Source organism: Perca fluviatilis, chromosome 5 (genome assembly GCF_010015445.1).
Source record: "Perca fluviatilis chromosome 5, GENO_Pfluv_1.0, whole genome shotgun sequence".
NCBI classification, from domain to species: domain Eukaryota; kingdom Metazoa; phylum Chordata; class Actinopteri; order Perciformes; family Percidae; genus Perca; species Perca fluviatilis.
In genome coordinates, this window is record NC_053116.1 from 9596302 (window position 1) to 9612584 (window position 16283).

Genomic DNA, 16283 nt, shown 5'->3' on the forward strand with positions numbered 1-16283 from the left:
AGTGTTAGGGGACCACTAAGGCCTATATAAAAGAGACTTCAGATACAGTATTAGAGGACCACTAAGGTCTATATAAAAGAGACTTCAGATACAGTATTAGGGGACCACTAAGGTCTATATAAAAGACTTCAGATACAGTGTTAGGGGACCACTAAGGTCTATATAAAAAGACTTCAGATACAGTATTAGGGGACTACTAAGGTCTATATAAAAGAGACTTCAGATACAGTACTAGGGGACCACTAAGGTCTATATAAAAGAGACTTCAGATACAGTATTAGGGGACCACTAAGGTCTATATAAAAGAGACTTCAGATACAGTATTAGGGGACCACTAAGGTCTATATAAAATACTTCAGATACAGTGTTAGGGGACCACTAAGGCCTATATAAAAGCCATTTCTCTAAAACCATTCTGCCCAACAAATTTTCCTTTTACCTTAACTGTTACTTAAGTGATATCTTGAATATAGGACTTTTACTTGAGTATTTTCACGATGAGGAATTGCTACTTTTACTTAAGTAATAGATATGAGTACTGTTTTCACCACTGTACGTTTAGGACTATTTTTGTGCCCATGTGTTTACATTGTTTGCAACCTTGTGACTCTGGCTCTTTCCCTGTCCTTGTATCTCTCTTTCACACACAACATACACACGTGCATAGTTAAACCCTCATCATTACAGGTCGTAAACACTCTGGGATTGCAATCAGAGTGACTGGGGACTGTCAGTGAGAGCGGAGAGACCTGGCAGGTCACAGGTGGTTCAGCTCAGAGAGGAATTGATCACAGGAGACATTTTGACCTGCAGAGACCAGCCGAGTCAGTCAAACTGAGAGAAAAACAAGCCCAGTGGTCGTGATGTTTTTTTTTTTTTTAAGTTTGTGCACACTCAGAGAAGGTGGCATTATATGAACAGTCAGATTAAAGGTGTGGGTGTTTTGGTGTGTGTGTATGTGTGTGTGGGGGGGGGGGGGGGGGTGAAGAGACAGGAGGTGGAGGAGGATGGAGGGCTTGTTAGGCTCCGGTTAGTTGTTGTGTTGCTTTTTAAGTATATGTGATGCAATACTTCTGTCCTATCACCTGGGGACAAATGTGATTCATTAAGTCCTCACACATTATTGCGCGCACACACACACACACGTTAGTACACATCTAACATGTTCATGCACTTCAGCGATCGTGGCCCAGCATACACACAAAAACTGAAACACACACACACACACACACACACACACACACACACACACACGCTTGTGTGTGTAAAAACACTTGAGAGAGGAAGAGAGGAGAAGAATCAGCCGAGGACGGGGACAAGTTGCATTCATCTTCTGCATGCTAGGCTGCTGCTGCTGCTGCTGCTGCTGCTGCTGCGTGTATGTATGTGTGTGTTAATCCCCCTTGGATGAGCGCACACACAGCCGAGGATGCAGCTGGGAGCATGAGTTCTGACCGAGAGGAGTATGACATGGTCTGTCAGAAAGCTGTGACCCTAATTGTTGACCTTTGCCTGCACAACAGCTCCCTGCTGGACCAGGACACCTGTCAGGATTACCTCTTCCTGTTGTCCAGCCACAGCTCGGACCGCAAACAACTGAGTAAGGATTACAATTAACTCCTGATCTATTACTGGCTGAAAGGCAGCAGCTTTGCTGATGTGCTTCGTGAGTGTCCATGCGTATCTTGTCCTCAGGAGAAAGCCCATTTGAAAGAATTTTCTGACGCTTTACTTGGGCATGAATGCCAACGCTGCAATTGTTTTGCCATTGAACATATGGTTTTACCTCTGTTTCCTTTTGTTTACCACGTGTGCAGTCACAGATGGTTCCTCAGACAGAGCTTCGACTGAGCCATTAAAACATCCTTAATGAGGTTTAGCGACCCCAGGGCAACAGGGAGCAATAGGTGTACAAAACTAACTCACATTGACTCCACAGTTTGCTCCAGAGAACAGAGCTCCTATACCGTTAATAGATCAGCCTAAGGCTGACTAATGCCAGCTGATGCTGTCCTGACCACTCAGGCTAACAAAGAAAAGAGATGAGAAACAAACAAAAGCTTTTCAGAAATGTATGCCGATGTGCCTGGGTTAACAACACGAAGCCGCAATGTTGTGTGTTTTAATCTGCTCTGCAAAATTTCAACATCCTGAATGTTTGGAATATTCATGAGGGGTGATTTACACATCTGTTGCAGCCTCGTGCATCTGTTGCTTCGGCGATTGTAAGGGGCTTCGCTCTCTTTAAAGGAATAATCCCTAGTTGTGAGAATGTGCCGGTAAATCTGGCAAATATGGTCTGAATCGTCTTGACGACGAGAGAACTGCTGAATTAAGTGTTAAGCTGCAGATAGCACGATACGAGATTAGGGCTGCACGATAGGAGGAAAATATGCGATAACGTTGTTGAATATCACGATAACAATTTTACTTGCGATAAATAAACAAATATTAAAGTATACTCGGTTCTACACTTCTGCTGCTTTCAGTATTTTGAACAAACTGAACATTGAAATGAAAAAAGAATGACAGTTACATTTTAAAGTGCAGTTTTCTACTGATGTCCTCTTTCAACTAACACAAAGAAATGTGTCTTTCACGATATGTCGCAGCCTTTCGCGATGTGTTTATTGTGCCAGATAACATCGCAATGACGATAAAAAAAACGGATCGTTTGAGCCTATACAAGATATGGTTTGTGAAGAATCGTTGTTTTATAGATTTAGAAAAGCAGATGTCCCTGAGCTCTAAGATTGTTTACATAGCTGATCTAAAAGATTGTTGATGTTTTTGTGTACAGTTTGAGAAACTGCGCTTTATTTTCGTCTGGAAAACTAAAATTTAGAATAACAATGCAGTAAGTATATCACCACATATGATTATATACCAAGTATGTGATCTTTTGCATATTAGATCTCCATAACTGTCATCTATGATCTTTTGCTAAACCATCTAATAATTTTTTTAATTACTTCTTCCAACCAATCAATTTTTTGTAAGCACTAGTTTGCGGCTTTCTGTAAAGGCCCTGACACACCAACCCGATAATTGGCCGTCGGACAGTCTGGCGAGGTCGGTGACTCGAGTCTGTTCGGTGCGTTCCGTGCCGTCGTCCTTCATTTTTGCCGACCTGACTTGCTGGGTCGGAGGGCGGGCAGTCAGACTCAATGACCAATCTGATTGGTGGAGTGCTAGCCCTTGACTAGCGAATCAGTTCACTTATGTTAGCGTGACGAACAGCCTCTCAAAATCTGACGAAAATCTTTTAAACTGACCTTTGTCGATCTGAAATGAAGACAGATTCAGCAACTGCACGGCCTATTTCTCGCTTAAAATGGTTTCAGAAACACGTTTCGGTGAACCATCTTCGTAAAATATGACATCGTATTCTGAACGAGCCGCCATTATGCTCGGTTGTAAAATCCGGGAGCAGCCAGACCCATGTGACGCGTTTGTCGGTTTAAATTTTTTGGGGCGACAATACAGATTAGCGCCGCCTGCTGTTATGGAGACGTATTACGTCTCGCGCACGCGCAGAACGCACGCTCCAGTCAGCATCGCTTCAGTGTGTTCCGAGGCACTTTTTTTGACCAACTCGGGGATACTGATCAGTCCGACTGGCTTTCCTCCTGACGGTCGGCTGTCGGGTTGGTGCGTCAGGGCCTTTAGACCTTTTGCACATGATTACAAACCAATTATGTGATCTGTTGCATATAATATATATTCATAACTGTAACCTATAATATTTTGATAATCCATCACATTTTTTTAAATTTCTTCTTCCAACCAATGAGTTTCTTGTAAATCCACGAGCACTGATTTGCGGCTTTCTGCTTGACTGAGAAATTGGTCTTTTTTGGCTTTGTCAGCCGGTGCACGAGAAAACAGGAAATATTTGTGGCTGCTTTTTCAAGGATGGGTTTCCTGTTCACAGAGTGCATGCCACACCAATCCTGACCAAATCCGCTGTCAGCTCACATCATTCTCAGCGGAGGAATTGAACTTACATCGCAGTGCCACTGGCGTCCACCACAGAGCTGTGGGGACATTAAATGCCATTGCATGTTACGCAGCCGTTGATGGAAATTGTTTCTGCCACATGGATGCTGAAGACAAGCTGCTTCTCACAATGTTGGAGGATGTAAAGGCTGGGGGGGGATATGAAATGTCTCCTTGTATATATATTTATCTTTTTCTATAATTCATAGATCCCACATAAAGCAATATGTGGTTACAGCAAGCGCTGGTTTCAACTGACTGATTTTCTACGGGCCGACAAAGGTGCACCCGCTTTGAATGTTATTAGCCGATTGAATGGGCGCTGTCAGTTGTTTATCACTACCATGGATATGAGGCTATATGGCCCTACTCTACCTTCTAGTTGGTTCACTAGGCTGTTATCATCCAGCGGTAAGCTGGATCATCCATTTCGCGTCAATATTAGACATTCAGAGCAGAAGCATGCGGTCGAACGTGGCGCTGTAAGATGATGTAGCACGAAGAGCGACAATAGTAGGGACAAGTATTTAGAGCGACATTCCGCGTTAAGGTTAGGGTGGTGGATGGGTCAAACAAACACAGGACGTCCACCCGTGGGACCAGTGTTTGTGTCCCGTGTTGAGCTGCAAAGATTCATCGATTAGTTGTCAACTATTAAATTAATCGGCAACTATTTTTTCTAACCGATAAATCAGTTTGAGCCGTCTTTTAAAAGTAAAAAATTCTCTGATTCCAGCTTCTTAAATGTGAATATTTTCTAGTTTCTTCACTCTTTTGTGACAGTAAACTGAATATCTCTGAGCTGTGAACAAAACAAGACATGTGAGGACGTCATCTTGGGCTTTGGGAAACACTGGTTGACATTTGTTTATTGAAAGATTATTTTGGGGGCATTTTTTTGCCTTTATTAGACAGGACAGCTGAAGACAGGAAAGGGGAGAGGGAGAGAGAGGGGGAATGACATGCAGCAAAGGGACACATGTCAGAATCCGCTGCGCTCACCATTTTCTGACATTTTACAGACCAAACAACTCATCGCTAATCGAGAAAATAATTGACAGATTAATCGACAATGAAATAATTGCAGCCCTAGTCCCATGTGAAACCAAAATTCTCTTATGTACATTCTTAACTAACAGTTTTCACAGTTTAGGTGTGTTTGTGACAAACACCACTATACATTCCCATGGTGTTTCTATTAGTACTACACAAGGATTATTAGGAACACCTGTTAAATTTCGCATTAATGAAATTATCTAACCAACCAATCAGCTGCTTCAGTGCATTTAGGGGTGTGATCCAGGTCTAGACAATCTCCTGAACTCCAAACTGAATGTCAGAACAGGAAAGAAAGGTGATCTAAGCAACTTTGAGCGTGGCATGGTTGTTGGTGCCAGATGGGTTGGTTTGAGTATTTCCCAATCTGCTCAGTTACTGGGATTTTCACGCACAACCATTTCTAGGGTTTACAAAGAATGGTCTGAAAAAGGAAAAACATCCAGTATGCTGCAGTCCTGGGGGGTGAAAATGCCTTGTTGATGCTAGAGGTCAGAGGAGAATGGGCCGACTGATTCCAGCTGATAGAAAATCAACTTTGACTCCAATAACCACTCGTTACAACCGAGGTATGTAGCCAAAGCTTTGTGAAGCCACAACCGCGCACCCTGAGGCGGCGGATGGGCTACACCAGCAGAAGACCCCACCGGGTACCACTCATCTCCACTAAAAATAGGAAAATGAGGCGACAATTTGCACGAGCGCAGCAAAATTGGACAGTTGAAGACTGGAAAAATGTTGCCTGGTCTGATGAGTCTCGATTTCTGTTGAGACATTCAGATGGTAGAGTCAGAATTTGGCGTAAACAGAATGAGAACATGGATCCGTCATGCCTTGTTACCACTGGGCAGGCTGGTGGTGGTGGGGGTGTAATGGTGTGTGTGTATGTGTGTGTGTGTGTGTGTGTGTTGTTGTTGTGTGTGTGTGGGGGTCCCTTTCGCCTTCAGAACTGCCTTAATTCTTTGTGTCATTGATTCAACAAGGTGCTGGAAGCATTCTTTAGAAATGTTGGCCCATATAGATAGATAGTTAGTTTTATTGTCATTGCATATCTCTACACAATGAAATTAAGAAGACATCAATCACTCGCTTAGCAGCATAACGGTAGCAGGATAAAAAGTGACACTGTCAGCAGCAATTAATAGATAAATATACAGTGCTGCTCATAAGTATTCATAACCATGCTAAAGGTGATTTTTTTTATTCCTCTTTTTAGTCAACTTTAGCATGGGTATGAATACTTATGAGCAGCACTGTATAGTTTAAAAATAAATGAAAAGTATTAAAACAAGAATAAGAAAACCAGTACATTTACAAACACAGTATGGTTCAAGTCCAGATTAGCTTAGTCTTTCAACATTTCAGCAGCTCATTTATGGCCCTTGGAAGAAAAAAAATATGTTTTTCATGCGGTTTGTCCATGCCCACATGACCCGGACTATATATTGATAGGAAAGGGTCAAACACGGTATTAGTATGATGTTCCTAATAATCCTTTAGGTGAGTGTATTTCAGTTGGTCACTGAAGTGTTTTTTCTTTCAATGAACCTCTGTTGCTCCAGAATATACAGTATGTGCATTCTTTAATCTGTTTGTAATTTTCCTTTTTCTCTCTACTTCAGCTCAGCTTTAAGGGGGATTTGAGAATATAAACGTTCATGGCTTTAATGTGCCCCACTTTCTCCTCTGTGACAGCGCAAAAGAGCACATTAGGTTTGCAAATCACACAGCTGTGGGAACACATCGGTAGCTCAAAAAGCTCACAGCGGCAGAGTCATTTTACTCGAACAAATTTACCTTCTGAACTCCCCGCTGTCGGCTGAGTATCCCCTCGCTAGTTTGGAATCGATTATGATAAAAATAACAACGGCTAATTGGAAAGCCTGGGACTTTAATTTGCCTGTCCTGATATAATAACCCATTGTCTTTACTGACCAATTTGTTGAATTTCGAGTTGGCTGATTGTATTCCAATCAAGCCCGTGCCGGAGCCACCTGCTGTGCGTGTGAAAAGGCAACACAAGACTGTTTTTTTTTTTTTTTTTCAGGGAGATAAATGAGAGCTTGGATCGCTGTCTCACACTCTGCTGAGCGAACATTTCCCACTGATCGACTGCCTGCCTCAGATATTGATATTCATTCCTGAGCGTTGACGCAAGTTACAAGAGGCATCCTTTAAGCCTGTGTAGCTACTGAATGGCTCGATGCACTTATAACCCACCTTCCAGCACCTCCTCCAAACACACACACACACACACACACACACACACACACACACACACACACACACACACACACACACACACACACACACAACACACAAACACACACACCACTCACCCTCATTACAAATTCCTTTTTTCTCATTATCAGCTGCAGCGTCAGGTGTGTGGGCTTTGAATTGACCAGGCTTGTTCTTTTATTTTTTTTTTTATCACGTTATTTCTCGCATCTCATCATGAGGTTTATTAAACAAGACCTTGGGCTGGCAGAGGACATTAGCATCAGCAGATCTTTCATTTAGTTCCCACTGGTATCCGCTCTCTCAGTGTTTGAAGGTATTTGCAGGGACGGGTGGTGCATTGCAGGTTGAATCCAAAAACAGAAAAACAAGAACATCAAATTAACTGCACTGTGGAGATTAGAACCACCAGCCGAACCACTGTGCCTTTCAATAATTAATACTCACTGTCTCTGCATTTTATTGATACAACATTTCACTGTAGACCACAAAAGAACAGAGGAGACACCGCCTGTTCCTGTTGTGGAAGATAGGCCAACACTCGGAAAAAATGTCTGTCATGAAAAGACCAAACGCCACGCTCCTCAAAGCCTTGTCCTATTATTGCTGTAATCATTAGAATAATAAAGAACAGTTTTGCATCTTATGGCATTCAGGGTTTTCCCCACCATTATAAGGCTTAGGCGCAGCACCCAAGCCTTTTTAGGGACCACCTAAGCCTAATGAATGTAAAAATCACTGTGAGCATCAGAACTACATTACAGCTATATCATATTATATACAACAAAATTACTGTCCTCAGATCTAATGGTTGAAGTTGGTCCCCAGTGGACGTCTTTGGCAAGTTTTGTCTTTAAGCTTTTTGAGTGGTATTTATGTATTATCTGCTCTAGCTTTTCCAATGTTTTAGACACAGATGTGGTAAAACTAATGGTCCAGAATGTTGTCAAATTGCATATATTGTTTTATTGAAAAACGTTTTCTTGCGGGAGGACCCCTAAACCCACCGCCAAAACACTGGCATTCACTCACGCAAGGTGGACAGGGGGATAGAGCCGAGATGCAGAACTAGAATGGTTGATCCAGCCTGAGCCTTTATCCTTTCATTCCACCTTTAATAAAATAAAAGTGCAAAGGTTTAAGTTTATCAAATGGGAGTTAAGTGTTTCCATGACACCGGGGGTTCAAATCAAACGGACGCGGTGGAGTAGGGTCAGGAGGAGGTAATATTGGCCGGCATAGGGGGAAACACATTTTTCATTAAAGTTAATGCACTAAAGACAAAAGTCAAACAGTGGCTTGAATACAAATCAGCTCGTCTGTGAGCAGTCTGTAAACGGCATTCTTAACAGGAACGCCTTCATCTCTCTTTCTCTGAGGGCTCCCCTGGTGTTTCCTCCCCCCCCCCATTTTCATTTTGAAGCTCAATGGCAACTGGGTCATCCCCGAAGGTGCCGATTCCAAGTGATGTTATCTGCCCCCCCGCAGCTGAACAGCAGCGGAAATATTGTGAATGTGAATCCATCTCCATGATAAAATAATAATAATAGTGGACTCGATAGTGCAGACCACACCACGCTGTGTTGTACATTGTGTCAGTGTTTCAGAGGAGAGTGCTCTTCTCTCTGCGAGGCCAGCGCTCTGGACAAGGCCTCTGCAGAGCAGTAACATCGGTTTATTGATTAAAGAATCAGGCACCAAGCGAGAAGAGCAGCGCTCTCGCCTCTCAGGGCAGCCAGAGACACAAAGGAGCATGAGAAAAAAATATTTTCCTGCCTTCTGCCCCACTGGAGCATATAATACTACAATTTGGTACTCAACTACAACAATAAACCATTTGCTACGCGCCACCCTCCTTGGTTACTTCTGCTACGCATGTCAAGCTTTCTGTTCACGTACACGTTTAAAATGAAAACCGGGTTGGATGTAACACTATGAATTCATGGGCATTTTCTAAACAATGGGTCCTTGATTTCAGATAGAGGTAGCTAAAAGCAGGCTTCTCATTTCCAGCCAGCGACTGGCTTATTAGCCGGCTTATTTGACAACCGTTTCTGGCAGGTTTTGTCAGCTGTGGCTAGCTAATTAAGCTAATATTAGCTCCATGAGTTGGTTTAAACACAGAGTCGCTGGCTGACTGGTACTGTTTGAGCTCTTCTTAAAAAAAAAAAAAAAGAAGAAAAAAAAAGAGAGAAACCTGCTAAAAGGGGTCAGTCCACTTACTGTGCTATGATGTGCCATATTACATTTCTTAGTTTAACAATTTGGTGTGTAATAACTAAAATAAAGGCCAACTATCTTCAGAGCGGCTATAATCGATATTTTTACAATACCAATTTATCAAATGACAATGTGACAGGCACTCGTAATGATAAGCCTACAAAAAAAAGGAACACTGAATCTGCAGCCCCGGCTTTATAGTGTTTCAGTTTTTCTGTTTTTCTGTTTATCTGTCCGTTTCAATACTTTGCTGTTTTTGTTGCGACGGACAGCAAAAAAGCTCTAAAGAACCAACTGTACACTACCTGCACAGCACCAAGCAGCAGACGGACACAGTTAGCGACTAGTCATGAACGGAGCTTTTTAAGATAACCTGTAAGCGTACAAAGTGTAGAATGCTTTGGAAGTGATGCTGGGTAAGGTTAATAGTTTGTAGGTAGTAAGCTAGTAAGCCGGGCATGCTAACGTTTGCTGCTTATGTTAGATCATGGTTGAGTCCATTCTTCCACGTCATGCTTTTTGGCTTTGGAAAAGCTAAAACGTCTTTAATATACCAGGTATTACTCTTAACACAGTCCCATACACACCACAGCTTACTTGTACTGTATTTTGGGAAGGTCCAATTTTTGAGTAGAAGCTGAGAAAGAGAAAAGAAAGGAGTTCTTATGCTATGTTCACACCACCAGTGATAAAGCTACAAAAAGGGCCGAGCGTGGCCAGCTACATCGTTGTCGAGTTCGCCGTTGAAGTGTTGCTCAAGCGCTCGTTGACGCATACAATACACAGAAAGCTCCCATAGCGTCGCCTAAAACTAATTTCAAATCAACTATGGACTGATATGGCAATAAAGGATCGAATCAGAATCTAAAGAACACGGCACCACAGCTAGCAACTGTACGTTTAAAAATGTACCTGGTACTCCTGTCATAGCTGCCTTTTGTGTTAATGTTGAAGTAAAAAAACAAAACAAGGGTAGGGTTAAATAGCGCTGGGAACTCGTTAATGGCAGGAATACCTTTCTCTACTATTGGGGAGAGAGAATATTGATATGCAGAGATGGGAAGTAAAGAAGTACAAATACTTTGTTACTGTACTCAAGTAGATTTTTCAGATATTTTTACTTTACTATTTCTTTTTGTGGTGACTTTTTACTTTTACTCCTTACATTTTAACACGAATATCGGTACTTTCTACTCCTTACATTTTAGAAAATTGGCTCGTTACTTTAGTTTTGTACAAAAGGTCGTCTATCAGGAGTGATTTTGAGTGTATGTTGGGAAATAGCGCGGACAAGCACGCGCCTCACACCGCGAGCAGGCCCGCGTGCCACACGGGAAAAAAATTAGAGAAAAGAAAAAGACACTAGCGTGTTTTAACAGACACACCTGGGGCGAAGTTGGAAACCAGAATCAGCTTTAAATACAGTCCTAATCTAGTCCTCATTAACAAGTTTCAAATAATTTCACTGGAGTTACCGTTATTATTTTTCGCGTCATCAATACCGAATTCAATCTAATTGGATGGGAATATACTATACGTTGCACTTGACAGATTCGGCGGCATTCATTTGCGGCAAATCATTGTGGCTTGATGGTGGTAACGTTAGCACTAGTAGTATGATGGCAACATGACTGAAAATGAAGAAAACCGAGATCCCAGAGATTCAGCAGACAAGCAGCAAGACATTCCCAATCATCCTTGGTGTTTAGGCATCAATAATGACTCCTGGCGAATGTGCTGCGTAACTCTTAAAGTATGGGGAACTTCTTAACTAATGTTGGTTTAGTAATTCATATTTAATTCTGTATTTTCTTTCCAGAAGCCATATTTGAGCACACACACATACATGTAGATTCCTTAAGGGGAAGATTAAAAAAGAGAAAGTGGATCTGTGAATTCTCACAGAATCGCAACTAAATACATATATTGCTACTCAGAATCTTAATAACCTGGAGTCCCAGTCTCTGTCACAATAATCATATATGTGATGTTTTAGGCCTATTGGCAGACATCCATTTAAAATGTAGGCAATGGCATATAAAGAGTCCACTGAAATTTCTCAGCTTGCACTCTAGTAACATTTGTGTGCTCCAGGTAGCTTTGCATAAAAAAAATGGTTGTCATTCGCAAGGCTACTTTTACTTTTATACTTTAAGTAAATTTCCAAGCCTGTACTTTGTTACTTTTACTTGAGTAAAAAAGTTAAATCAGTACTTCTACTTTTACCAGAGTATTTTTTAACACCAGTATCTGTACTTCTACTTGAGTACGAGAAGTGAGTACTTTTGCCATCTCTGTTGATATGATTGGTTGATGCTTCACCGTGTCATCGGAGCGCTGAAAAGACTGGAGACCAGCTCGACTTTGATTTGTAGCGCATCATTTGTCGTGCAGCTACAAGTGTCGGCTGTCAGTTTGTAGCTTCATGTCACCGGCTTCCATTGAAAATGACTTTTAGCCCGTTGCTTTGTCACTCGTAGTGCGAACATAGCGTTAAGTCTTCTCTTTTGCCTCATTTGATTTCCTCACGTCACTGACGTCAAGCTCTTCTCGTTCGCAGTTTTTTCTAATGGAGCCTTGGGAAGTTTCACTGGCTGGTTTCGGTTAATGTGGCTGTTTTGTCATAATGGCTGTTGAGCTGTCTGTCACGGTTAAAGCTTTAGGGCCTCCGGGGACCGACTCGCCTGTCACACATTCGCAGAGTTGATAGAGTGTAGAACCAGTCAAGGGGGCCCGAACAATTCATAACACAAATTAATGTTGAGTCTTAGAGGGTAATATCACTAAATGGTGGAAAACTAAAGAGTTTCAGCAGGGAACTAATTCAGAACTGAGATCTGTTAAGACGTAACTAGTCTCGCATTGAAAGACCATCCTCCACAGAGATGCGCAGGAGGGTCTGGCTAGTCCACACAGCATTCTGGGATGGGAGAAAAACTCTGGTTTATTGGCATTTCTTTAAACCAATCACAATCGTCTTGGGCGGTGCTAAGTGCCGGACGGAGCCACGGTGCCTCTGCAAAATAGCCTCTGGAAGGAACTTGTTTTGGTGGAATGTGTGTATGCCCAAAAGTTGTTTTAGTCGTGCAACAGAAAACTCAGATTGGACAGATAGTCTAGCTAGCTGTCTGGATTTACCCTGCAGAGATCTGAGGAGCTGTTAGCCATAGTCCTCAGAAATCCACCAGAGTTTAGAACGCTAACACAAAGAAAGCGGAAGGTGACGGACATCCGGACGAAAATGAGGGACTTCCGGCCGAACCCGTAAATTAATCATTGTCAATATAGACCAAGACATTACTAACACTGAATGGACCTGCAAATTAAAAATTTTTTTGTGAAACTCTGTATGTTTCCGTTTAGTTTCAGCCAGAGGAGCTTAGTGTGATGCAGTTTAGCGCTGCAACTAACTGTTGTTCTCGTTAATCTGCAGTCAGATTCATCAGGTGGCCAGAAACATGACTTTAAATGAATGCTGCTGTTACTCCGAAACTGCTGGTGGTGTAATTAGGTAATTGCTTGCTCACACGTGCACCATTACAGCTTTACACAACGATATGTCAGGTTGCTCCACTATCCCCAAGTGGCCAAAGAAATCAATTAACACTGCTCTAATTCCGAGCTTAAATTAGTCAGACAGAGAATGAGATTTGTAATGATAGGTGGGAATTTGTAGCAAGTTATAGGTTTATTAACCGTTCAAAGTTAAATTTGGCCTTTAACCACTTCAACATTTTGTATTTTTACTACTTCCAGAACACGCAGTCAAAAATCACCATCAAAAATAGTTGCTCTGTGTCTGATACTGTAGAAATGTAAAGTCAGCTGTTTGCGTACACATGTTCACCACGATAACTTTATAAACGGTGATCATGTGTCAATGTTGCTCACAGGTTGTTGTGCTGCCAAGTGGCCAGAAATCAATTCATGCTGGGCTGAATTACAAAGGAGCTGCAAGGTAGTCAAACAAATATTGCATCTGCTTTTCCAATCTCATCTGTTACAAGATTTTACAAAACATATATTTTGTTTACATTCAAATGTACACAGAAATATAGGAACATCTCTACAGCCCTACGATAACTTAGGGGTACTGTATTATGTGTGGGAGGTGTTTATTCAACTTCATGGTCATTTTGAAACGCTGTAGTTTGTGGTGTTCTATTATACTGAAATGTGTTTCTGTACATTAAAAAGTATATGTTGGTCAGAATAGTTGTAATTGTAAAGTATATGAATGAACGAATGAATGAACGACTGATTGATTGAATGGATTCTTTGTTTTCTTGTAATACAACTGAAATGGCCCATCATTGGATTCCATAGCACATAATAGCACCACATATTGCTGCTAAGTACAGATTGCACATAGTTCCTGAATAGAATAGAATTCTGTATTGTCATTGTACAGGATACAATGAAAATGGATGAACCACAGAAATGAAAGTAAAATATGTTTTACATGGAAACACAACGGAAAAGAAACACAATATAAAAGCTATCTGTACAACCCATTTCTTTCTTAATGAACATGCATTGTCCAGATACTCTGACTATTCAAAGGTGTCACATTCAGAAAACCTTTTCAAATGTGAGCATACAGTATATGTTTGGCTTTACTCAACAACCTCTTTCTGAGATCATGATAGAAAGGCAAATATAAAAATCCATTTTCATTTCATTTAACGGACAAATCTGATGTGTTTTTTTAATACCAACATAGCGAAACATTCTCACTCCCAGCTCGTCAAAAAACGACACTTGTCAGGAAACTTTGGCGTTAGTTCCTGACGCAAGAAGAAGTCTCTCTTATGGTGTAGACACATTTAGCCGACGGCTGACCTTTGACAGAAAACCCCGTCGATATGATCAGTCGCGTCCCTGAGGTCCAAAAAAGTGCCACAGAACAGACCAAAAAGACGAGAGGAGACGTAATACATCTCTATAACAGCAGGCGGCGCTAATCTGTAATGTTGCCCAAGAAATGAAAACCGGCAGCTGATTGGACGAACGTGTCACATGGGTTTGTTTTCTCCGGAAATTCAGAGCCAGACTGTCATGGCGGCCGTTCAGAATACGATCTCATATTGTACTAAAATAGTTCACTGAAACATGTTTCTGAAAACATTTTAAGCGAGAAATAGGCAATGCAGTTGCTGAATCTGTCTTTATTTCAGCTCAAAAAAGGTCAGTTTAAAAGATTTTCGTCAGATTTTGAGAGACTCTAGTCACCTCATCCCGCTCGTCATTTCCGGGTGATTCGCCAACTGCCCTGCCGCCGATCGAACGTCAGGTCGGCCAAAATGAACGCCGACAGCCCCTCAGACGGACGACGGCACGGGACACACCGAACAGATTTGAGTCACTGACCTCGCCAGACTGTCCCACGGCCGATAATCGGCCTGGTGTGTCAGCGCCCTTAGCGTCTCAGGGGGGCTTTTTAACTAATTCCAGTGTAATCCCATCCGCAGCGACATTTGACGCTCTGGGTATCACTTTGGCATCATTTTTCAACGTGCTTTGTTGGGACCATTGGCGTCACTTTTTGACCCCCTTTTTCGTCATTTTTCAACGTGCAGGGTAAAAGCACTTAGTTAGGGTTAGGGAAAGGTCGTGGGTCGGGTTAAAAAATTTACGTTTAAGTGACACACAGGACAAGAATGGTACGGTTAGGGTTAGGAAAAGATCATAGGTGGGGTTGCAAATAGGTTTGCACGATATTGAAAAAATGTGACATTGCGATATTGATTATGAATAAAGCTACATTGTGTAAGAATTTCTCGCATCTAGCGGTGAAATTGTACATGACGACCAACTGAATATTACTTTCTAACCCACCCCCCATTCCGAGCGCGTTGTAACTCCTACGGTGGCCGAAACCAAAATTATTTTGGTACCATTTCATTGCTAACATCAGCTATCAGGTTCCCAAACATATGCAAGCTAATGTTAGTAAAGTATCAGTGCTATCATTATTCTGTATATTGTACGAGATTAATAGTGTAAGGCAACGTTTACAGCGTAGGAGAGAAGCAACGGAGGTTTGTGTTTTTAATAGATTTCTCTGAGCAGTATGAACAATGTCAACGAAACCGAAATTAGCTCTTTGGATCGCCATCGTTTACACGCAGCTGTTCTAGCTGTAGCTAGTCTGTGTTACAACTGCACATGACGTGAGTTGTCTGCCAGGGAAATCACGACACATATGATTACGTTTATGTTACAAGGTAGACAATCCTTTTTCATCATTGACACGAGGAAAAGTATCATAGACGTCGTTCTAGCGTTATGCACAACCATGCTATTAGTTAGCCAAGCAACTATAAAACTTTGAATTTACACAAATTGGCAGAATTACCTGTCGAGAAGAAAGCAGGCAACTTCAGCGTCCCTTTTAAAATCCTTGCTCCTTATGATCTCTTTCCATCTTGGAAAAGCCACTCCAATATTAAGTTTGGTCTTGTTGCTTTGCCTGTCACGTTGTCGTTTTAATTCTCTTTTTAACTTCCTTGGCGACTCCTCGAGAATAGGCGCAATCCTACATTTTCAACAGGCTTTCAAATCTGCCGGCAGTAGCAAGTAACCTTCTCCCCCTCCCTCCCTGGCATTCGTCACGGTGCCACGGAGTGTAAAAGTGTGAAAGGCGGAGGTATGTCCTTCTTTGGCTAATGTATTTTAAAGATGGAGGCGCAACATGGCGGCCGTCATTCGAGCGACTCGTTTATATGTATTCTGAATGATTCTGAATGGCAGATTCTACGCTTACG

General features: G+C 41.9%; 2 protein-coding genes across 2 annotated transcripts in view; one reads left to right on the forward strand and one right to left on the reverse strand.

Annotated features, from left to right (window-relative positions):
- The window catches only part of klhl21 (kelch-like family member 21), a 136965-nt gene that overhangs the window by 47632 nt on the left and 73050 nt on the right, over positions 1-16283 (reverse strand). The gene's annotated exons all lie outside the window — the stretch shown is intronic.
- Positions 1325-16283, forward strand: part of syt6a (synaptotagmin VIa) — a 91705-nt gene continuing 76746 nt past the window's right edge. Inside the window, exon 1 of the mRNA XM_039799983.1 lies at positions 1325-1600. Coding sequence (XP_039655917.1) covers positions 1381-1600 — 220 coding nt within the window. The 5' untranslated portion in view covers positions 1325-1380. The remainder of the gene's footprint in view (positions 1601-16283) is intronic.